At 37.4% G+C, this 23,971-nt stretch overlaps 1 protein-coding gene across 3 annotated transcripts in view; it reads right to left on the reverse strand.

Moving 5' to 3' along the window:
* Positions 1-6,555: 6,555 nt before the first annotated feature.
* Positions 6,556-23,971, reverse strand: part of LOC307169377 (ICOS ligand-like) — a 107,915-nt gene continuing 90,499 nt past the window's right edge. Inside the window, exons 1-4 of one of the 3 annotated variants that reach the window (XM_079889990.1) lie at positions 8,472-8,712; positions 7,855-7,895; positions 7,448-7,780; positions 6,556-7,223 (exon numbers count right to left, since the gene is read on the reverse strand). In XM_079889990.1, the coding sequence (XP_079746116.1) occupies positions 6,976-7,223; positions 7,448-7,780; positions 7,855-7,895; positions 8,472-8,482 (633 nt within the window). In that variant the 5' untranslated portion in view covers positions 8,483-8,712 and the 3' untranslated portion in view covers positions 6,556-6,975. Of the gene's footprint in view, positions 7,224-7,447; positions 7,781-7,854; positions 7,896-8,471; positions 8,713-23,971 lie in introns of those variants that run through there. The other 2 variants (XM_079889993.1, XM_079889991.1) reach the window with 2 other exon arrangements.

Genomic DNA, 23,971 nt, shown 5'->3' on the forward strand with positions numbered 1-23,971 from the left:
TCGGTGTGATCACGCTCAAGGGCTAGAGCCTCTCGCCGCAGTTCTTCGAACGTGAGGTCAGGATTCCGTCTCAGTTGCACCCGCAGACTCTGACGCACGGGGCCCTCCCGTAATCCTAACAGAAACTGATCTCGCAATAGGGTCTCCTCGTCGCCCAGGCCGTGGTCCTGTCTCCCCCTTAGCCTGGTAAACTGTTCCCTCAGTTGCAATGCGAATGGCCGAACAGTTTGTCGAGGCCCTTGCCTACAATTAAAGAATTGTGTTCTCAGGACAGCTACTGGGGTGGTATCTCCGTATTGTACCGTGAGGAAATCAAAGATGGCTCGAACTGTGGTGCGGGTTGCTTCCGGTGCTGCCTGTACTTCTCTTCTTGCTTCTCCCTCCAACGAATTTAACACGAACTGTACCTTCTGAAGGGCATTTAGCCCTTGGAGCCCTGCCAGGTATTCCACCTGGGCCTTCCATGCTGACAGGCTCAATTCTGACCCCGGACCTCCGTACTTCTGGGCCCACGGGGCCCCCATAAAGAAAGGCATAACTGGCTGTCGGGCCACTGGCTCTTCTTCCTCTGCCATTTAGGTCCTTGATCGCTCCACTCGAGGCGGTAACCCTGCCGACTACGCCAAGTTCTGTCACAGGTCGGGGTGGGCCAAGCCAGACTGCACCCACCCCTGGAGACCGGGTACCACCTCGAGGAGCGTGTCAGGGACCAGACAGACCAGAGAATAAAGGAGTAACAGTTTCTTTATTGAGTTAAAAGCAAATAATTTGGAAAGTCCTAATTAAAATCTTCCTTCTGGTCGCCAGTAGCAATTCAATGGCCCCCTGGGCCGTAGAGGGAAGAACGTTCGTGGCAGCCCTGCAGCTCGTTGAAGAGGGATCAGAGGAACTCACACCGTCCAGGTAGGTCCCTGGGTAAGTACTCTTTACAGGACCCTCGAGGAAGTCGTGGTTATATGGACCCCATTCGGACTGGAACCAGGTAAGTACTCGCGGCGGGGATGGAACTAGTCCCGGATGCTGCCCAGAGGTAAGTGCCCAGGGAGTGCTGGTCTCAAACTCGGACGGATCACAGGGTGGCGAGCGGGCCGGGCCAGGAGGGGAAGTAGGTGAGTATATCCCGGCAGGTGTCCTCTGAGCCAAGCCAAGTGGAACGGGGGCCTTGAGCTGGGACGGGAGAGAACCTTGGACAACCAGACGACACTCCGATCGAGGTACGTGCCGCGGCTATTCTCTTTCCTTCTCAACAGCGGCAGCAGCTTGCAACGCGGGCATGGAGGGCCACCAGGCAAGAGGACACTTTAAGTGAGACGCTCCCTCTCGGCTGTGCACTGCAACAATACAACAGGGTTCAACGGTCAACAGTATGCGAACGCTCGACAGTGATACTCCTCTCTTTCTGAACAGGGCGGGGGCTTTCAATGGGGCATGTGGAGACCACCAGGCGGAGAGGGCACTTCGAGCGAGACACTCCACTTCGACAGTGCGCTGTAACCAGGTAACAGGGTTTAACTATTCAACAGCATACGAACATTCAGTTGAAGTACCTTCTCTCTTTCTAAACAGGGCAGGAGCTTTCGTTGGGGCGTGTGAAGACCACCAGACGGAGAGGACCCTTCGAGTCAGACACTCCACTTCGGCTGTGCGCTGTAACCAGGTAGCAAGGTTTAACTATTCAACAGCATATGGAACATTCCGTTAAAGTACCGTCTCTCTTTCTGAACAGGGCAGAGGCTTTCGATGGGGCGTGTGACGACCACCAGACGGGGAAGACACTTAGAGCGAGACACTCCACTTCAGCAGTACACTGGATCAATGCAACAGAGTTTTAACTGTTCAACAGTATATGAAATATTCAGCCGAAATACCTTCTCTCGTTCTAGACAGGGCAGCGGCTTTCGATAGGAGCGTGTGGAGACCACCAGACAGGGCGGATGCTTTAAGCGAGACACTTCACTTCAGCTGTACACTGTAACAATGCAGCAGGATTTTACCATTCAACAGTAGATGAAACATTCAGCTGCAATACCTTCTCTCGTTCTGAACAGGGCAGCGGCTTTCGATAGGAGCGTGTGGAGACCACCCGGCAGGAAGGATGCTTTAAGCGAGTCACTCCACTTCAGCTGTACACTGTAACAATGTAGCAGGGTTTAACAGTTCAACAGCATATAAAACATTCAGCATTAACAGAGCCGGGCTGTCTCAAAATGGTAAGTTGGGCGCTTGATATATCAAATCCTTCCGTAGAGACAGCGGGTGAAAGACTGTAAGGAGAGAGTGCACAGCAGACTACTATTACTTCTTCACACGATGAACTCACCCACCGGTCTTTCTCCCACCAGATCAACTCTCATCTCTCGCAAGGGCTCAACTTCTCTCCAGGGACAGCAGAAAACGGGTGCAGCGATCGTCACATTCAGCGAGGAGCGGACAAAAGTTGGAGACAGATCAACACATTCACTCAGTGTACTAGTTCACTCGTGCCACACACTTTCCAAACTCTCAACACCACTTCAGTGTTAGTGCATATAAACAATGGATCTAATACTCATCACTCTCCTCTTTCCATTTCTCAGCTTCAGTCTTCGCCCGCTTCACAGCCCAGCCTCAAATACAAACAACCCGCCGAAAAAACACAGTATCTCACGGGAGGAGAACCACACCACAGTCTGTTTCCTCTCTCTTTTTAAAGCCCCATCTGAATCCGTGTTCCTCTCACAACGCTCTCTGTAATTACTCTACACCTGCTGTCAATCGGGCAATTGGCCTCGCTGCCATAGCAACAGATTCGCAGTGCAATGAGACGGGTGTCCACAGGAGGTCTCCAAATAACACTGCATTCACAAGGGCTTTAATCTCTTTTCTGATTGTTATTTGTCACACCGTGACATTAAGTGTGGAGCTAAAGTAATATTGAAACTAAATTCCAATAAATGAAGTGAACTTCACTGGAGTGCTGAAAAGACATACACGCATTATTCCTTCGCCCACCGTTGGATTCCGTCGTTGGGCCAATGGGTGGTCCTTACAATATAAATGTTATTCAGGGTTGATATGGTAACGCTTTAGATTACAGTCCAGAAAGTACTGCATAATTAAAGGGATAGTTCACTTTGAAATTAAATTTTGGTATGTTTTAGCTTACCTCAAGGGCATCCAAGATGTAGGTGTCTTTTTTTCCGCAGTAGTTTCAATTTGGATATTTTTAGGTCAAACCGTTCTTGTCTGTCAGTCATATAATGCAGGTCTATGGTCACGGTCTCAAAGAGCATGCACAGAGTCCAAATTAAAACAATTCCCCATCGTCCAAATGAAACAATTCCCCATCGTCCAAATGAAACAATTCCCCATCGTAAGTACACATTGATGGCCTAAGACACGAAACGAGTTAAATCGAGTTAAAACGAGTTAACTCGAGTTAAAACGAGTTAAATGTGTACTTAAAGCCACTTAATATAAAGTGGGACTGACTTTTGTATTGTATGTATTATTGTATTTTGCGGTGTGTTTTGCAGTATATGGTCAAAATACTTTGATGCCTAATCATCTTACTGTTTCTGAAATAGGCATTCAGTTTGATTGTTCATCAATAGTTTGCAGAGGTTTGACCTGATGCCAGTATCTGATGTGTTACATTTACTAGTAAGGAGTGATGTTGATGTGGAAACTCTGAGCATCAGGATGTTTGTCATACACACACATGAGAAAAGCCCAATCCCATGTGTGTATTGTGATGTTCTGGTGCTGAGATACAGCTGGCCCTTAGAGAACATTCAAACCCTCACAGGTCCCTCAAAGAGTCCCAGTGAACTGCCCAAAACACACCAACCGTCAGGAAGGGGTTAGTTGTGATGAGGAGACACTGGCGTTCAGATACTGAGGGTGTATTCACACCTGCCTTGTTTGGTTCGATTGAATCGAACTCAAGTTCGTTTCCCCCCTTGGTGCGGACCTTTTGGGCAGGTGTGAATACAGCAATCAAACTCGGGTGCGGACCAAACAATCGAACCGAGACCCAGCTGAAGAGGTGGTCTCGGTACGGTTCCAAACGAACTATGGTACGGTTCGTTTACGGTGTGAACATGAACCGACCCAACTGCAGAAAACTGCGCCTTTTTATTTGACTGCTCTTATGAGGATACTTAACAAAACGGACATTTTGGCATAATGCTGTGCATGTGTTATTGTTCGTTCAAGAGCGAAAGAGAAAGAGAATTCTGGCGCGCTGTCTGTGCACGCGATACTCTTGCGCGTCTTTCTGCGAGCCGTGTGTGCATTCACAGACAGAGCGTTCTCTTTTGTCTTACCGCGCTTAAATGGTTTAAAAGCACGTTCTCTCCGCCGGAACCGTACTTGCAGCACATAGTCGTCTTCTCAACATCTAATTACAACATCGTATAGATGACATTTTGTCATATGCTCAATAGTTTCTTAATATTGCGTTTGTTGGGAATAACACCAAATCAGTAAAAGAACAAATATTGCATTACGAAATATCTCCATGCTGAGCCTGTTTTTGCACTTCCTGCTTTTCCCTGCTTGAGAATTCTTTTTTTATTATTTATTTATTTAAAAGGGACAGCGCACATTAATCAACATGAGGACAAAGTCCAAAATGTAAATGTGCCAGATTTAGCCATACAGGCTCATTTTCATCTGCAGTCTCTATTGATGGTTAAGAGAAAACAATAAATACACTACAACAATACAATAAATGCATATCAATAAGAAAGCCTTAGATATAGATAAGTAAGAATAACACCACTATTCCCGATCAGGACAACTTTTTTTTATGAAAAAAAAAAAAAAAAAAAAAAAAAATTCCTGTCCAATGAATGGACGACCTTAGCACACGTGTGGTTTTGTTTACAAATTTTGGTTCACTTGCAAAAAGAGCAGTGTGAAAGCGAACCGTACCAAACAAAAAAAATCAACATTACATTTGGTCCGGACCAAAGCAAGTGAACTATCGGACTTTCCTGGTGTGAATACACCCTGAGTTTTATCTAAATGTGTGAACCAAATTCATATACCACTGATGTGCTGTTTGTTTTCTGCTTTCACACTTTGGATAAAAGCGTCATCCAAATGAATAAATGCAAACGCAAAATATTTGGTGTTAGTAAAAACTATAAGATTATAAATTTCCACATGATTCTGACAGACGCATTATTTCATCAAAACAATTTATTGGGTCTTGATCATCATGAGATCATGCAAATACAATTAATCTATGCTCCTTGTTTCCTCTGTTTATACATGAGAATATTGAAGTACATTAACAATTCAACAATTCAGTTCCAAATAAAGCATTATTTTCCAGATGAATGTTTACATAATTTAAGGCAGCAACATATTGACAGATTCACTTGTCTTAACTTTAGCCAAAAATGTACCTTTTCAAGATCTCATACAGTAAGAATGCAGTGCATAAGGCAAGAATATAACAGTACAAAACAGTCTTTTACATCAGAAAACTGTAAAAACTAAATGTAACTTACAAAGTGGAAAGATAAGGCAAAGTTATTTATAGCACACTTTATACACTGGCAAGTAAAGGCACTTCACTTTAAAGTGATGATCATAAAGGGTACAAAATATAAAATAGTCATTAAGTAAGGGTTAATGCCCGACGAGGTGTCCATTGTCAGGTATTAATGGACGACGGCGAGGCTGGTCACTTGCCAAATAACACATTTTTAAAACATTAGTTTATATTTTAATTAGTTTTACAATCGAAATCTAAAGTTTTTACAAACAATAACTTGGTTTCCCTGGTTACGCCTGACGGTTTATTTACTAGGTGTCCTCTATCACTTTTTAATGGACACCCTGCAGCCAATCAGAATCGAGTATTCACCCAGACCATGGTATAAGGCAAGAATATGTAACTTTTGGTCCTTTAGCAGTTGCAGAATAAAATACTTGTGGAGGAACATTAAGTTCTGGTAAATACTAGAGTTGTGAGTCGCTCCGCTTTTCTGCACAGATTAATCTGATGGTTTGAGGTGCAGCACTTTTGACTTCTTTATCATAATTAGGACTTAGTCAATTTAGATTATTATTATTATTATTATTATTATTATTTTTATTTCAACCTTCTTCTCATAATTCTTCCTTATTGCATAATTTACATTTTATGTCATAATTTAATTTTTTTTATCTCATATTTATGATCTACCAAATCATGATAGTTTCTTACATGCAGGAAATGGTTGTACATTCTGATTCCAAGGTTACAGGTGATCGTCTTATCAGTGCAAATGTCATTAACAGCATTAAACTCTCTCACTCCTAAAAAAAATAAAATTATATATATATATATATATATATATATATATATATATATATATATATATATATATATATATATATATAATGAAAGACAGATATTCAAGAAAATATGTCAGTAACTTATATTCTGCTGTTGTTTTGACTGGGCAGTGTTACCAATATAGACACTGTTCTGTGAATCTTGTCTGTATTTCTCAAAAGCATCGTAAGCTTAAGAAGATCATAGAACCATTTCCACCAATGGTCTCGATGATAAAACTTATTTTTTTGTCTATTAACAACTTCCACTGTATATAGTGCTAGCCTGACCTTCTTTCCTATATTTACAGATAGGTCCTACGACACAAACGCGCACGGATTAATGAATGGAAGAATGCTGTTTCCCACAAAATCCATCCTAACATCTTTACAATAAAACTGTTATAGGCTTAATGTGGTCAGCCGTAAATACAGCAACACACACTCACTCAATCTACATGATTATATTCTGTTCTCTGTTATTCAAACAAATCCTTTACACACTTTTATAATTATTTCTTACTTTTTAAAGTTGTGGCAGCAAAAATGAAAGCACAACCTCCTCCACTGACTCTGTGTTTAGTGCTAAAGCTCAAGCAGTTTCTGCTGTTACAGTTATACAGTTGTGTCATGTACCAACTGCTTTATCATTATTATCAGCTATTACTGATTCATGTGTTCAACCTCATGAGCGTCTGAACTCATGTCGTGTCTTTCTGCCCTATGACTGCTTGAGTTCTTTCTTTTCCACCAAGCAACAATGAAACCTATAACTATAACTATAACTATAACTATAATTACAGATGCAATGCCAATCCAGAGCCGAGGCAATGATGTTTCCACACTGTCTGGTTCTGTTTCTCCTTGGTTTTCTTGATCAGTCAATATGGATATTTTTTCTGCTGTTGATTCTGAAAAAAAAAAAAGAAAAAAAAAAAAAAAGTATAACAGGAAACTTTACCTCACTGTGATAAATATAACAGATCCAACTATAATTTACATACAGCAGCATTCAGACTGAAACATCACTAATGAACATCAAATAAGGGATCAACTTCTTGCAGTATTTAGATTTTAAAGCTAACAACTTCATTAAATTAAAAACTTCATGACTTAATTTACTAGTTTCACACACCGTTGATGATCAGCTGTACAGTCTTCTGTTCATCTGATGGAGTGATTTGGCAGGTGTATTTCCCTGCATCAGTGTGAGTGAGATCTGTGAGTTTGATGGAGTAGTTTCCTCTTGTATACTCCAATGGGAAAGTTTCAGTTCTGTTCTTGTAACGAGGGTCCTGTGAATCTAGTGAATCTTCACCCTTGACTATATCATACACAAGTTTGCTGCTATTGTGTCTCCAATGTACATCAGTGTCTTGAAGTTTATGATCATGTTTAGTGGAAGAACACGGCAGGATAACAGAACCACCAATAACAGCCTCTCTATGTACCGTTTCCTGCAGAGACACTGAAACAACAGAAACTTTAATTGTAAATGTACTTTAAGAGTCAGTTATCCTTCAACTGTAGTTTAGTGCTCACCTTTGTTGATCATCATCGCAAACACACAGATGAAGCCACAACTGCAGAAACAGAAAAAACAAGTGTATTTAACTTCCTTTGGTTCAACTTGAATAGTACGGTACAAACACTAAAGTCATGAGTTTGATTCCCACATAACACACATAATAAAGGTAAGATGGTAAGATAGGATAGTGTGTCCCTCCCATACTTAGTTTTATTACTGATCACTGATGTCACTAAATTCATCTCTAAATATGTTACAAACTGGCAGTAAATGTTTACCCTTCTGACCCTATTGGTAAAACCTTGAATTCACTACAAATAAAACTACTATTAAATAAAACTCTCTGCATTTGTACCAGGACAAAAAAAAAAAAAAAAAAAAAAAACTAAATGAAAATAATAGTTACAGCAGATAAACTAATTTACAATCATTACTTAACAATTCATGTTTAATATTTTAACAACACTAAAATTCCCTTTTAATTTTAGTTTAAATAAAGCATTTGACAACCAAAACACAGCAGAACAAACACGAACACGAGCAACAAGCTAACGCTACAGCAGGCCTTCACTGCTGAGAAGTACGACACATGTGTCCAAATAGCGTTTCATTCTGCATTCAGCAAACATACCTGATCACCATGGTGGACCAATATGATCAATATATATTTTATTTGACTATATTGCATTAAATACTTCTTTAATTAGGGTGAAATACTACTTTTTCAACAGAAAGTATCGTAGCTCTTCAGCTTCCGTACGCCATGCGTTCTACGTCATGACATCAGACGTAAGTGACGTCAACAGAATCACGTGAACTGATCAGACATGCGCAGATATTCGTTCATCTTAAATTTACTTCGGTAGGCTATAATCAAGACTCATGATCATTATTAATATCATAATGTTTCTGATCTTAGTCATTGAATCTCTAATCATCTGTCTGTCATATATGCACTTTAATTCAGCTTTAATTTTATCTTTATCATTTATTTTATTTTAAAAGCATTTTATTGATCATTTTCATTGGTTAGACTAGACTGTTTAACAGGATGCCAACCTTATATTTCATTAAGTGATGAAATGTTAATATACCTATTTTAACTTTAAAAATATGCCTTTACTTTAAAATGTACCAATAACCACCATAATAATACAGGAGGCAAAATAGAAATTGCCTATTAATAAAACATGATTAATACTCATATAGACAGTGCACAGCAAAAAACACCATCAGGGTAACACACAACACTAAAATAATGCAATAATCATGAACTACAGTAAATTACATCAATGTCACTCGAAACACACCAATGTACATACGGATAAAAATCATTTATAAAAAATGTAATCATATGTTATAATGTGTAATGACTTGAATGTCCTTTTACTGTTTTTACTGCCTAAATTATCTGGTAATTCATAGTTTTTACTTGCCACTATTTCATACAAATTTTAAATGACTTATAATAAGATGTTTAAAAATATTTGCAGGTTTTTTTTATTTTTTTTTTATCATGTATAGTAAACCAATAACATGTTTTAAGTGTACCAAATATTGTGCTAGTTTCACTGAAGAATAATCAAGTTTAATGTATAATAATAAAAATAAGCTGTTTTTTCAGCAGGATGCTGTACTCGTCCTTCTGTCTGGTGTGACGTTTGATCCAGTATTAGTGAAATGAACAGCAGTAAATGAGTAAATGTTCTCAGACTTACATGAGTATCTGAGTGAAGCTTCTTTCTTAAACTCCTCTGAGAAAACACTGTGTTCTGGATCCTGATCCTCAACTGAAACATTTCTCTGAATGATGTCTCATATATTCCTGCTGCCACTGAGTCTTTAATATACTGTCATGTCTTGACTTTAACACTGTAAAAGCAGGACAAGAACGCAGAGCTTCCAGTGACATCCTCATTCTGACCTACAGAAGAAAAAGAAAGAGAGAGAATTGAATTTAACAAGGAAATACAGTCTGGCTTTTAAAAATGGTTTTCAAAAATGAATTAATAAATGAATCTTATACAACCAGATATTACCCGTTTCTTTTTCATATCTGATCTCAATCCAGAAAGATCTTCCTCACAGTTTCTATCTCCTGTTTTCATCCTGACAGACTGAACAATCTCTGAGAGACTGAGGCTGATATTCTCTGATGAACTGATGGGAGGAGATAGATAAAGAGACTGATGGGAGGAGGAAGAGACTGATGGGAGGAGGAAGAGACTGATGGAAGGAGTAACTAGGGTACAAGTATGTTTTGTTTATTCATCTAAAGAGAGAGAAAGTCTTGCAGTCTTGCAATGAATTTACCTTTCAAACTTTGCTTAAAAACGATGTAAGGGCAGTGTTGGGGATAACTCATTACAAGTAATTTGAGTTATGTAATCAGATTACTTTTTCAAGTAAAGTAATGCATTACTTTTAAAATTTACAACAAAATATCTGATTTACTTTTTCAAATAAGTAACCCAAGTTGCTTTGTTTCCCCATTTATTGTCTGACACTCTCCGGTCCCCATGTTGAGACAAATCCAAGTGCAGAGCCGTTGTGTGTAATGTGAGCATGCATTTACTCATCTCACAACCACACACACACACACACAAATATTCCTCAAAATGAATAAAAACAGTGAAATGCAGAATCAGAATACTATGCAAACCTCCAATAACTAAATATGTTAAATAAAACATTATTTTCTTATGCATTTAATCTCACTTTACTGACCAATGTACTTGCTTCTGACCTTTGATGATTCAGTTAAACCATAAGCAAAAATGACTATAGTTTTTTTTTTTTTATTATTGGTATTAATATATAAAATATATAATTGATGGGAGAAACAAAGCTTTTCGTAACTTTGAATCAATTGAACCAATTTCTTCGAAACATTTTAAAATGATTCACTGTTTTGAAGTGCTCGAATCGCCACACGCTGGTGACCCCTGCTGGTCAGAACAGTGTAAATGCATCTAAAACTCCAGCCAAACGTGTTTAAAAATCACCGTTTACAAACCAATTGAAAGTTTTATTTAAAGTGTAATCAATTAAATGCAATTAATAAATAATCTAATACCAATAAATATGAAGTGCCATTATAATATGTCTCATTTTATTAAATGTAGGGCATGTTTAATGGAGTGCTCATCAACCCAATAAGAGGCTATTCAAGTCAAGTCACCTTTATTTATATAGTGCAACAGTGGCAAGGAACCCAAACTCCATCAGGAGTCCTTTAGCATATTCCTGGTGGAAAAAAAAAGATCCTTGATTTTCGAGATGCCGAGAGCTCCACGTACGTGACAAACTTCGACTTGACAGAGACGCCGCTCTTGCATTTACTTTATTAGACGTGAGCAAATGTACATAAAACTAATCAATGTATGTTATAGCTCAACATGATGAAATGTAAGAATATGATCAGTGTGTTACTCTAATGCTAATCTAGTTTACTGCTAGTCTCACACAGATAAACTAACACACAGAATAACATTAAAACTTTCAACACACTCAAATGCAGTTTAGTGTGATAGTGTAGACCAAGTGAAACAGCGCTGCGTTACTTCACAAGTTTAATTCGTCTAATAAACTGACCTGTGTGAGTAGTAATTCAGCACTTGCGTGTATGAAGGACTAAAAATGACAGAACGAAAAATAAATAAATAAATAAATAAAAGTAGAAATAAATAAATAAATGCAGAAATAATAGTAAAAATAAATACATTTTGGTAATATAAATGGCTATTTCTGTATTTTTACATGTATTTATTTATTTATTTATTTATGCATTTCTATGTATTTATTTATGTATTTATACATTTATTTATATATTTATGTATTTATATATTTATTTATTTATATATTTATATATGTATTTATACATTTATTTATTCTTACATTCATTTATTTCTGTATTTCCACATTTCTACATTTATTTATTTCTGTATTTCCACATTTCTACATTTATTTTTCCCTGTGCATGTATGCTAATCGACCAATGGCTAAGCCACCCCCCCCCCACGCGATGAGCCAATCACAGTACGCATAGCTAACCCAATACACTTGGACATTCTCTGCTTCCTCGTCCATTGCAATGCATTGCGGTTATCAGTTTTCATTCGTTTTTATGTTTTTTCTTGTCATTTTGGCTTTTAAACAGCGTGTGTGTGTGTGATTTTGGTTGGGTGACAGTTGTAGGTTACAGTTTGACAAGAGTTTACAGTTTGACAAAAGCACAATGTTGTGTTTTACACAAATATAAGTAGGCTAAACACTTTGCAGTTTTAATTATGTCCTGTATGAACAAAATGGAGTATGTTTTTATGTTTCCACTGTTCGATCGCGCCCCGGCGCCCGCTCTCTGACACACACACACACACACACATTCCAGCAATGCAATCTTGACATCGCAGCCTGTTCATTATTCTGCGCTCCCACCAAACGCAAATAGAGCGTCAAATTCGCGCGTATCCGCGTCTAGTTCGACGCTTGAACATTTTGAATCCAAAGCGAATAGGACGCGCATAAAGCGAGCGTTTGAAGCGAAATAGCACCTAACTATAACGTTTACACTGTATAAACACTGTATAACGTTATATGTGTATAAACTATAACGTTTACACTGTGAACTGTAAATCTTTGTTCTGGAGCTGAAGCTTATCGACCTTCTCAACAATAAAATTATTAACCCTCCAATGCCTATTTAAGGCCCTTTTGGTGACATCGAGATGATATATAATCTTTCTCTCTCCAAAAAATCATCAATTGCCTCCTGTGAAATGTCTCCTACTGTGACAGCTGCCATAGCGCCTGTTACCGAATGTTGACTGAGTGAGTGGAGGGGGCGTGGTTAGCCATTGGTCAATTAGCATACATGCGCAGGGAAAAATAAATGTAGAAATGTGGAAATACAGAAATAAATAAATGTAGAAATGTGGAAATACAGAAATAAATAAATGTAGTAATAAATAAATGTATAAATAAATACATATATAAATGTATAAATAAATAAATATATAAATATATAAATAAATGTATAAATACATAAATAAATACATATAGAAATGCATAAATAAATAAATAAATACATGTAAAAATACAGAAATAGCCATTTATATTACCAAAATGTATACTATTATTTCTGCATTTATTTATTTATTTCTACTTTTATTTATTTATTTATTTATTTTTCGTTCTGTCATTTTTAGTCCTTCATAGGCGTGTAGTAGTTCGGTATGAAATGTTATTCCTTTATATCCGCGGGACTCACATCGCACAGGGGGCTGATATCTGTCTCTCATTAGCAATCGTGCCCTACTTCACACCACAGTCATGTTAAAAACATCAATGTATTCACTCATCCATAAACAGAGTAGAATAGCATAAAACAAATATACTAACTAAATACTAAATAGAATAGCACCAACAAATATACTAACGTTCGACTACGCCACCCGGAGTAGGCTATACCGGGAATACCAGCCCTACACAGGGGGCGCACAGGTTCGTTAATAAAAGTGGGTGAGCAGAGAGAAATAGGCCAGGGACTACAAGAGATGAGGCAACTTTATTAATATACAAAAAAATTAAACAATCAATACATTGACATTTCAAGGGCACAATATTCTCATGTCGAAAAAAAAAAAAGAAAAAAAAAAAAAGAAACAACACTTTACAAAACCACAATATAAAAATATAAAATATAAAAAAAAATATATATATTTATGTTGTCCCCTACCCTGTTTGCCCACCCCCCATCGGCGGGCGTGTAAAGGGACACTCAAAATATTTGTACTGTACCACACAGTGCATATCATTTCAGCATCTGCAGTTAAATATGTGTACAAAAGATTTATAAAAGTTTCTCAGACAAACACATTTGGTCATTTCGTGGAAAAATCGACCAAATTTCAGAAACTTTCACGCCTCAAATTTTTGATTTTGTTAAAAAAAATATTCTGAAGAAAGACAAACGTAAATGAAGAAGAAAGCCAAAATATTGACATATTTCATGGACGTATATTTACTGAGTACTTTACAGTTTAGTAAAATGGGTCAAAATGACAATTTTCACCTGAGATTTGGAGTCAGATTACAGGGGGGTTAAAATGACTTTAGAACTGCAGCATTATTTTACTTTTACACAGAGATTGATAGGTCTTTTTAGTTAAATCGGTTGACTTTAGCCATCTTTGTTTTATTATATGCCAAGGGTGACATTTTAAAAATGGGAAAACGCACTACTTTTGTTTTTTCCCAAAGTTTGCATGCCTGCAACTCATATTAAAAATATCTTAATGTCCTTTTAGATTCTAATTCTTAAACTTTTCTTTTGGTTTCTTAATTTTTAAGGCAGAATATGGTTAACTTTAAGTCCCTATATATAGGAATGTTAATGTGGCTCCATGAGTAAATTAGTACACATTCTCAATGGTCGCACATTTTCTGAAGAACAAATAATGGTGAATAGATACAGTATGTATCTTTTTTTTTTTTTTTTCTATCATCAAAATTGCATGTTTTCTTGCATTGCTGAATGTTGCTCATGAACAATAATCACGTTGTTTAGCACAAACTGATTAGCCGGAATCAAAACGCGGACAGTGAAAGAATGGATTTGCAGTTTAGCACAAGTCCCGAAGGCTGTGAAGCGGGAGCGACAAGCCGGTAGATATTATTGCAGAGATGGGGTTTGGGGCTGGGTCCGTGGGACTCTTTCTGGGTATGCACCGTTTGTCATGTTAACAAACCATTTAAAAAAACTTGTAATAATTTTTTTGTTTGTCTTGATATAAGTAATCAACTCAGTAATTTTCATGGTGATATCTAAAAGTTAAAATTCTTACCCTATGTGAGAAAAAGAATGAATAGGCGTATATTTGGGTCTTTTTGAAACTTTGAGCAATTAACCCTTTTCCGGCACAGTTTGATGAAAGCCTCAAACGCATCAGAAAGCCTTGTTTTCCCATCACTAACAACACTTCTATTTTTTTATATATATAGAAATGTGCCATTAATATAATTTATACAAATGTACCATTACATTTATTACATTTGTCCGAGATCAGGAAAAAAAACGAATCGTGCTCAAGACTTCCAGTCTACCTGGTTGTGTGTTGCTTGCACCTGCTAATTTGGTTGGAATCTACCAGAAATCTTTCCAATCCTTATTATTTTTTTACATTGAAGTTTTATAGGCTGTTTTAAAAAGTTTTTCTACAGAACATAAAAGTGATATTGTGATTGAAATTGGATGAAGATAGATTTTTTGTTCACTTTTGTTCAACATAGGCTCCCCAAATCACACAAGATGGCTGGTCGTACGGAAAAAGAAAAGGAAAATATATCTCACATGACATGAGCAGGTGCGTGAATTGATGGTGCAACAGAAATAACTTCTTACAGTAAAACAATAAGAAAGCAATTTTAAAGTGTATGCACCTTCATGGAAGCAACAAACACTAGAATGGATGTCATTTTGAAAGAACTTCAGGAACGAAAAGTTAGCCTCCATTTTACACAGGAGGTGCATGCAGGTGCATAAAAGTGTTGCGTATCAGTGTGTCATTAAACTGTAAATTAAATGAAGATGACATACACAAACTGGCCGAATCAATGATAATAATAGATGCCAAAGCAGACTTTCTTGATGCTCAGACCAGGGGTCAAAAATGTGACAATTGTGAAATGTGAAAATGTTATTCCTGAGATTGAGAACAAAAGGTGGCCAGTATCAGAGGAGAATGTGCTGACTTTCTTGAAGGATAAATTGGACCTGGATCCCCATACGCTAAGAAAAAGCGCACCATTCTACTTCTTTATTCTTCTTTTGTTTAATAACTATTTACATACTTAGTGCATATCGCCACCTATTTTTGTGGTTGTGCAATTATTTTTCATTTTTTTTTTCATTTTAGATTAATCACTGTAAATAAGAATAATGTGTGTTTGATGCTAATTATAATAAAAAGAAAGACTGATTAAACTAAATCAGTCTGTGCTTGCAAAGAGAACATGGCTGTAAAAGTTTATTTTTTTATGTTTAGTCATTTTGCTGCCATGTTGCTTGAAAGGTAAGACATATAATGTTTTATTTTATTTTAATTATAGAAATACACAATATTGAAAAAAGTTTTAAGACGTCTGCCTTTACATGCACTTGAATGTTAATGACATCCCATTCTTAATCCGTATTATTTACTATGGAGTTGTTCCACCCTTTGCAGCTATAACAGCTTCAGCTCTTCTGGGAAGGCTTTCCACAAGGTGTGTTTATGGGAATTTTTTGACCATTCTTCTAGAAGCGCATTTGTGAGGTCAGGCACTGATGTTGGACGAGAAGGCCAGGCTCGCAGTCTCCGCTCTAATTCATCCCAAAGGTTTTCTATCAGGTTGAGGTCAAGAGTCTGTGCTGGCCAGTCAAGTTCCTAACTCGCTCATCCATGTCTTTATGGACATTGCTTTGAGCACTGGTGTGCAGTCATGTTGGAACAGGAACATCCCCAAACTGTTCCTACAAAAGTTGGGAGCATGAAATTGTCCAAAATGTGCTTGAATATATGCTGAAGCATTAAGAGTTAATTTCACTGGAACTATGGGGCCAAAAGAAGTGTGATTCGTCACTCCAGAGAACTCGTCTCCACTGCTGTAGAGTCCAGTGGCGGTGGCTTTACACCACAGCATCCGGCGCTTTGCATTGCACTTGGTGATGTAAGGCTTGGATGAAGCTGCTTGGCCATGGAAACCCTTTCCATGAAGCTCTTTACGCACTGTTCTTGAGCTAATCTGAAGGCCACATGAAGTGTGGAGGTCTGTAGCTTGACTCTGCAGAAAGTTGGCTACTTCTGCGCACTGTGAGCCTCAGCATACGCTGACCCCGCTCTGTGATTTTACGTGGTCTTCCACTTCATGGCTGAGTTGCTGTTGTTCCCAATTGCTTCCACTGTGTTATTATACCACTAACAGTTGACCGTGGAATATTTAGTAGTGAGGAAATTTCACGAATGGACTTATTGCACAGGTGGCAACCTATCACGGTATACCACTCTTGAATTCACTGAGCTCCTGAGAGCGACCCATTCTTTCACAAATGTTTGTAGAAGCGTCTGCATGCCCAGGTGCTTTATTTTATACAACTGTGGCCATGGAAGTGATTTGAACACATGAATTCAATGATTTGGAGGGCTGTCCCAATACTTTTGGCAATAGTGTATATATGTATCACAAAATGTTTCAAAAATGTCACTTTTGTCAATGAAGTATGACTCGCATTGATGGGAATATCTGATCTGTCTGCTTATACGACAGGGCCTAGTAACGTTTGCCTATGGTATAGGCTTACTGTAAATTCCATTTTCATTACTGGATTCTGGGATTTCCTCTGCATCACAGAATAAACGGAACATACCTTTCTCTGCATGGAGGGATGGTGTTCCCGTACATGTTCTTTGTGTTTCCTCCTTTTGCAGCCACTTTGTGTCCACAATTTGCAAATATATATATATGAAGAGTTCAAATGCAAAAGCCTCTAAGTGCCATCTGAAATTTTCTTCTAGAATGATCATTTTTATCAAGCTCGTATATTTAAGTTCAGTAATTTCACTTAAATGACAATTAATAGGTAATCTCCATTGCCTTAAAAGTGAAATTACTGAACTTAAATATACGAGCTTGATAAAAATGATCATTCTAGAAGAAAATTTCAGATGGCACTTCATATATAGAACTCAGAACTCTTCATATATATTTGGATATATGCACGATAACAACCACACGTTTGTTTTTCTATTTCCAAGTATTTCCACACTGGCCAGGGGTTCGGTTCACTTCACGTGTGTGTGGGTTTGTGAAGAATCTGTCTTTTCCGTCTCCATATATTTTTTTGTGTGTATGTGATTTTTGCGCGTCTGTTCTCCCGCCCTTCAATCTATCAATGCTGCAGTTTCCGGAGCGCGATCTTTTACCCACTAGTATTTTTTTTATTATTATTATTTTTATTAGTAGGCTATTATCTTTTTACTCAGTAACGGATAGGATTTAAAATATAGCGAAGTACAATACTTCAAAAAAACATATACTTAAGTAAAAGTAGGCTAACATTACAGATTAAAAAAATATATATACTTAAAGAAGAAGTAGGCCTACACACGTGTGTAATTCGTTACTTTCCACCTCTGGCATTTGTATAAGTTAGACTGAATGATGCTGTGCATCATTGACAAGTGCACTTAAGTAGGGGAGACCGGGGACGGTTGTAACACTTTTTTCTTCAGCACCTAAAACGACCCTTTTTTTTTAGCTACACTTCTGAAACTTTTAGGCAAAGTACCCATATTTGTCTACTACAAATGGCAACAATTTAAATTTCTTCAAATATATCACAGACTTTGTGAGATGATCATGAATACAAGGTGGTCCTTTGTTACAACCTACCCCACTACTGGGGTAGGTTGTAACACATACTGGGGTAAGTTGTAACAGGTAGACAAAATGCACAAAAACTAAGGGTTTTTATTAACAACATTTTTATTTTAAATGAATGGCTGTGTGAATATGGGGAGTGTATGTGCATATTTTGTGTGTTCTTCTCATCCCAGGTTTGTGGATGCTGTATGTTGAATTCCACCGTGAGTTGATAGGCAAACTGCATCTTGATTTTTAAGATTTTTTTTTATATTTGGACTGGAAACAAGACAAAAATACTAAGTAAGAAAAACATTTTTTGCAGTGTATGTGTTGGTATTTATTTAACTTTAACCTGATTTTAAATATGTTATTTATCATTCACAAATTAAATTGAGATTGCATAAAAGGTCCAATACAAATTAAGGTCACTTTCAAAACACGTGTTACAACCTACCCCGCCACTGTCACTATTGTTTAACTAGCTGTATTAGCATGGTGCTTTGAAATTAGTAGGAGGTTGATACACCATTCTTTACTATAGAAACTACAGTTTGACCTGATATAACTCATACAACATTATCTACAACGGTAGAAGTACTAAACAAAATATTATCTTGTTATGTTTTTTTACTTTTTTTACTTTTTTACCTAAGAATTTGATTTTCTGCTGTAGCTTCAGGAGAGATTGCAACGCAGACTTGAAAACCTCCATGTGCGATCGTAAAGGAAGCCTGAGGAAACTGAAACTGTCACATAACTCATATCTTATCCCTGATTGGTGGAATTGGTAGTGTTACAACTAGCCCCGTGTTACAACTGTCCCCGGTCTCCCCTACATCTACAGTAACACAGTGTACTTGTGCTATGTTGTTAAAATAAATGTCATTTGGTTTAATATATGTTATTATACAATGACATTTTAAAGCGTGCTTTAAGTATCTAAATACAGCAACACTGTATACAGTATTTTAAGGATTTAGTTCAGGTGTTTATCCAGTAGAGGGCGCCACACAACAGTGAGAAAAACACTAAATGACTCCTTCTTCTTCACTGTATTTCTATATCTTTAGTTCTGAGCATAACATGCACTGTATTCTGTTATATTTATGCTTAAAACAAAGAAGAATGACTTCATTGAAATAATATGTTCTCAGAAAAGTCATAACAGCTTAAACAGTTTGGATTCTTAGTTGAACTCACCTTGAAATGATCTTTATCTTTTAACTTCTTGTAAACATGACTAAAATATGGTATGTTTGATATTCAAGGTGGCAAGGAGCACATTTGCATCTTTCCCAGAAGAATATGTACATAGAGGTGAACGTGATTTCGCTAAGGACGAAGTTTCCTGAATCAACATCCTTGTTGATCCTGAAAAAACATCCTTATCAACCAATCACATTTTAGTGTTAGGTTTAGGGCTACTGTTAGGTTTAGTCTTGGATTAATGTTAGGGGCTTGAACACCATCTTTATCAACCAATAATTGTCCACTGATCTGAGGGCTATTTTATGGTTTGTGTGAGGTGTGGGGTTCTGGTTTGACTGGAATGTTGTTTCAGGACCAACAAAGATCTGAGCCGTGTGGAATCCACGTGTACCGGATGTGGGCCGGATCTGGGCCGACACTATGATGCTGTCGGGAGGAACTAAACAAACAAAAAATAAAACAATGTACAGGCCAGGTGTGCAGAATGCATCGTACATTTGTTCCTACTGGAACTTTCTGTGGGATTTTACAATTAGTGAATAATAAAAAAGGTCTGACTGTCGTGCAGTTGAAGACACCATTTACTCATTTTATGGAGTGTGTCTTTATAACAACTTGTATAGCAGATCTCAACTTTGAGCACCATGTTTTCATCTTTATATAAGAACAAAAATTGAGTGATGTGTAATGAGTCAGATTTGGTAAATGAAACGCAGTATCGTCAGTGTTAAACGTGGTTGTGTTTATGGTTTCCTCCTGCGATCTCATGAGTTTTCTGTGTGGATTTAATAAAGGCTGTTTCTGTTATCGACCCCTTTCGTTGTGCGCTTAATGCAACAACAAACCATGACAATAATAAAATGCCGTGCAAATAGCAAGAATATAACAGCACTAAATCAGATCGATATTTCAATGAGCTTCTGCAAACTTGCGGTATGTTTGACGCATGGAAATATAAAATATATGATACCAAACTTCAAGGCATTTTCCTGCAACTCATCAGATCTATTCAAGGATTGACTTCATCTTTACAGACAAGAGAATGTTACCATTACTCAGATTATGTGAATACACAGGTATAGTCATTCTGATCATGTAGTGATCACTCTCTGCTTTCAAATCAACATACCATCACGGTGTTTGTGGAGATTCAACTCTAGATTACTGGCAAAATAGAAGTTTGTTGAATTCCATCTAATCAGATATATTACTTTCTTGAAACAAACTCTGCCGGGTATGACTGACTGTAACTTCTGGGAGATGTTGAAGACAAAATAATTTCATATAGTGCGGGCATGAAGGAAAATCAGATAATCTCAAGGATAAACGATATAGATCAACAGCGTTCTAGATCTCCACCGCTGCCCTATATAAGGAGAGAGGAGTATTACAGTCAGAGATACCTTAACCATGGAGGCGGAGGAGAGGTTATATCTGAGATCTAAACAGCAAGAATTCAAGTATGGAGAAAAAGGCTAGTAAGCTTTCACACAAATTGAGACAGAAAAATGAAACTAGTTATATAACAGAAATGTAGAAGTCACATGGAATAACCACAGACCAGTTAAGCATTAACAAGCAGTTTACTTTTTGTTTTATGATGAGCTATACACACCAGAGTCATGTGACAGTGAGAACACAACACACTTTTTTTTCCACTTTATCAGTGAACAGGATAAAGTCAGACTTCAACAATCCATATCAACAGTGGAGATCGAACAAGCTGTTTGTTACATATTCCCTGTGTGTGTTCCTGGACTTTTATATTGAAGTGTATTCTCAGAGTCAGTTTGGAAGTCTGTTTGTGTCAGGCATGGATTTCTGCAATTTAAGATAATCCATAGGCTACACTTTTCTAGCAGTAAACTGGCAAGAATATTTCCAGAAATATGACATGTTCTAGATGTCACAGAGAAGAGGCCACTGTGGGTCATATGTTCTGGACATCACAGCCGGCGATGATGGAGGGAGGAGCCATGGAGGAATGGAGGAATGGAGGAATGGTGAAGAGGGCCGGCATGGGGATGACAGGATCAGCCTTGTTTATTGTCATAAAAGCATGTAGGTTTGGTTGTGTGTGTGTGTGTGTGTGTGTGTGTGTGTGTGTGTGTGTGTGTGTGTGTTTGCTTGTTTTACTTAAGTTGAAGTTTTTGAATTTATTGATATTTGTTTGGCTTATACATCTTATATATTTAATGTATTGTCATAACATTAATATTTCTCCTGATTTTGACATACTGTATATTTTTTTTGTATTGTATGATTGTATTGTGTTACTATATGGACAAAATACTTTTGGTTCCTATTGTCATCATACTGTTTCTGGTTTGACCTGATGCCATTATTTGATGTGTTTCATTGACTAGTAAGGAGTGATGTTGATGTGGAAACTCTCAGCGCCATATACACACACAGAGTTTGTCATATACACACACGGAGTTTGTCATATACACACACGAAGAGAACCATGTTGATCTGATGCTGAGATCCGGCTGGGGCTCTTAGAGGCCGTTAAAGCCTCATGGACCCTCAGAGAGCCCCAGTGCACTGCCTCAAAACACACCAACAGATTTGACTTTAATGTCTTTACAAAGTTTTACTGACATTTTTAATTCTTGCATGTTTGGTTTGTCTTGACCATTGAAACTTGTTAATTTTCCATATATAATTAAAAAATACTACAAATAAAGGTTAAGGTCGATGTCTTCATGGCCAAACTAAAGCAAGACATCATATTCTGTAGAGAATACACTGCAGTTTCCTCTTCTGTCTCCAATAGGCTGATAGTGATGATGATTCTCCACAATCTAAACCAGTTGAACAACTCTGATACTTTTCATAATAAACCTTTAATAGACTGTATATTCAGTGTCTACAAAGTGTAGGTTGGTTATGATGAGGAGACATTTATTTGGAATTCAAACATTATTTTCAGAGAATCCTTGTGGTGTGTGTTTTTCCTAGAAACCATGTAAGGGAAGTGTTTACCTTATTTTTATTTTGGTTATGAAAAAAAATAGTTTTATTAAAATATCCAATATAAACACCCAAATAAATATCCAAAAACTTCAACAGATGAAAAAGAGATTGTCTGCACACAATGAAACACACAGTTCCTGCTCTGAATATACCTGAGAATATTGAAGATTTAAACTATGTCTGTAACTTTACAACACAACTTTGTTTGACTTAAAAACTTAACACACAAATTACCCAATTTCACACATCACTGATGATCAGCTGTACAGTCTGAAGTTCAGATGAGTTCGTGTGTATTTTCCTACATCAGTGTATTGAAGATTGCTGAGTTTGATGGAGTTTCCACTCAGAAAATCACCAGGAAACTTTCAGTTCTGTTCTCATAGTCTGAATCCTGTTTCTGACTTTCTGCTGGGAATTATATCACACACAATATTCACTGACTCTGTGTCTCCAGCTCACATCAATGTCTAGTTAAAATCCCCTTATAAAGTCATTTCAATTTGGGTATTTTTTTGTAATTACTAAAAAAAAGCCTTGCTATAAAATCTTTTTATTTAAAAGAGTAAACACACAGATGTGATATTAAAATATCCTCATAAATGGATGTATTACAGTATGTTACAAGAGAAGCTTCCGCACCACCTCCTTCGCACCACCAGAGGGAGATCTCACCCGAATACTGACTGGTTCTCATCTGGACTTCATCTCTCACAGGCCCTCATTCCTGGGACTGATTACACACACACCTGCAGTTCATTATACACACACTACTTAAGCACAGCACTTACGTATCAGTGTGAAGTCTCGTTTATTCCTGTTTATAGTATTTTTTCCTGTATTTGACTTGGACTGTTTTTCATACTTTGATTCTCTGCTGTCTGCCTTGAGCTTTGCCTGTCTTTTGGTCTCTGTTTGTTTGCCCTGCCCTGACCTCGGCCTGTTCCTGTTTATTCTGTCGCAATTGTACCTTTTACTGCTTGTGAATCTGATCAATAAACTGCAGATTGATTCTCACTCCGATGACGCTTCATTACACAGTAAACAAATGTGTGTGTGTGTGTGTGTGTGTGTGTGTGTGTGTGTGTGTGCAAAAGCAGAGTATTTGTATGTATTACCGCATTGTTGTATTGTGTTTTTGTGTTATATGAACACAATGCTAACTGAAGCCTGTTCTGATCAGTCTGGATCTTATAGATACATTCAGTTTGTCTTTGTCTCTTTTAGTTTGCAGAAGTGTATCACCTGATGCCATTGTTTGATGATTTATCAGAATAGTGTTGCTGTGGCTCCAGGATACTGGAGTTATAAACATTGCCACAAGTAAGAAGAGTCAACACAAGTCCTATTTCTCCACAGATTTCTATACTGAAATAGCCTACATCAAGAGCCTCATTGGGCCCTCAAAGAGCCCCAGTTACTGTAAAGAGCCCAACACCATGTCTCTGGACATTATGATCATTTGCTTGGTTCACTCTGTTCCTCTTCTGATTAAGCAGTTATCATTGTGCTTAAGAAATTACATGTCGAAATTTTGCA

This window comes from Squalius cephalus (assembly GCF_949319135.1).
Source record: "Squalius cephalus genome assembly, chromosome: 13".
Taxonomy (NCBI): domain Eukaryota; kingdom Metazoa; phylum Chordata; class Actinopteri; order Cypriniformes; family Leuciscidae; genus Squalius; species Squalius cephalus.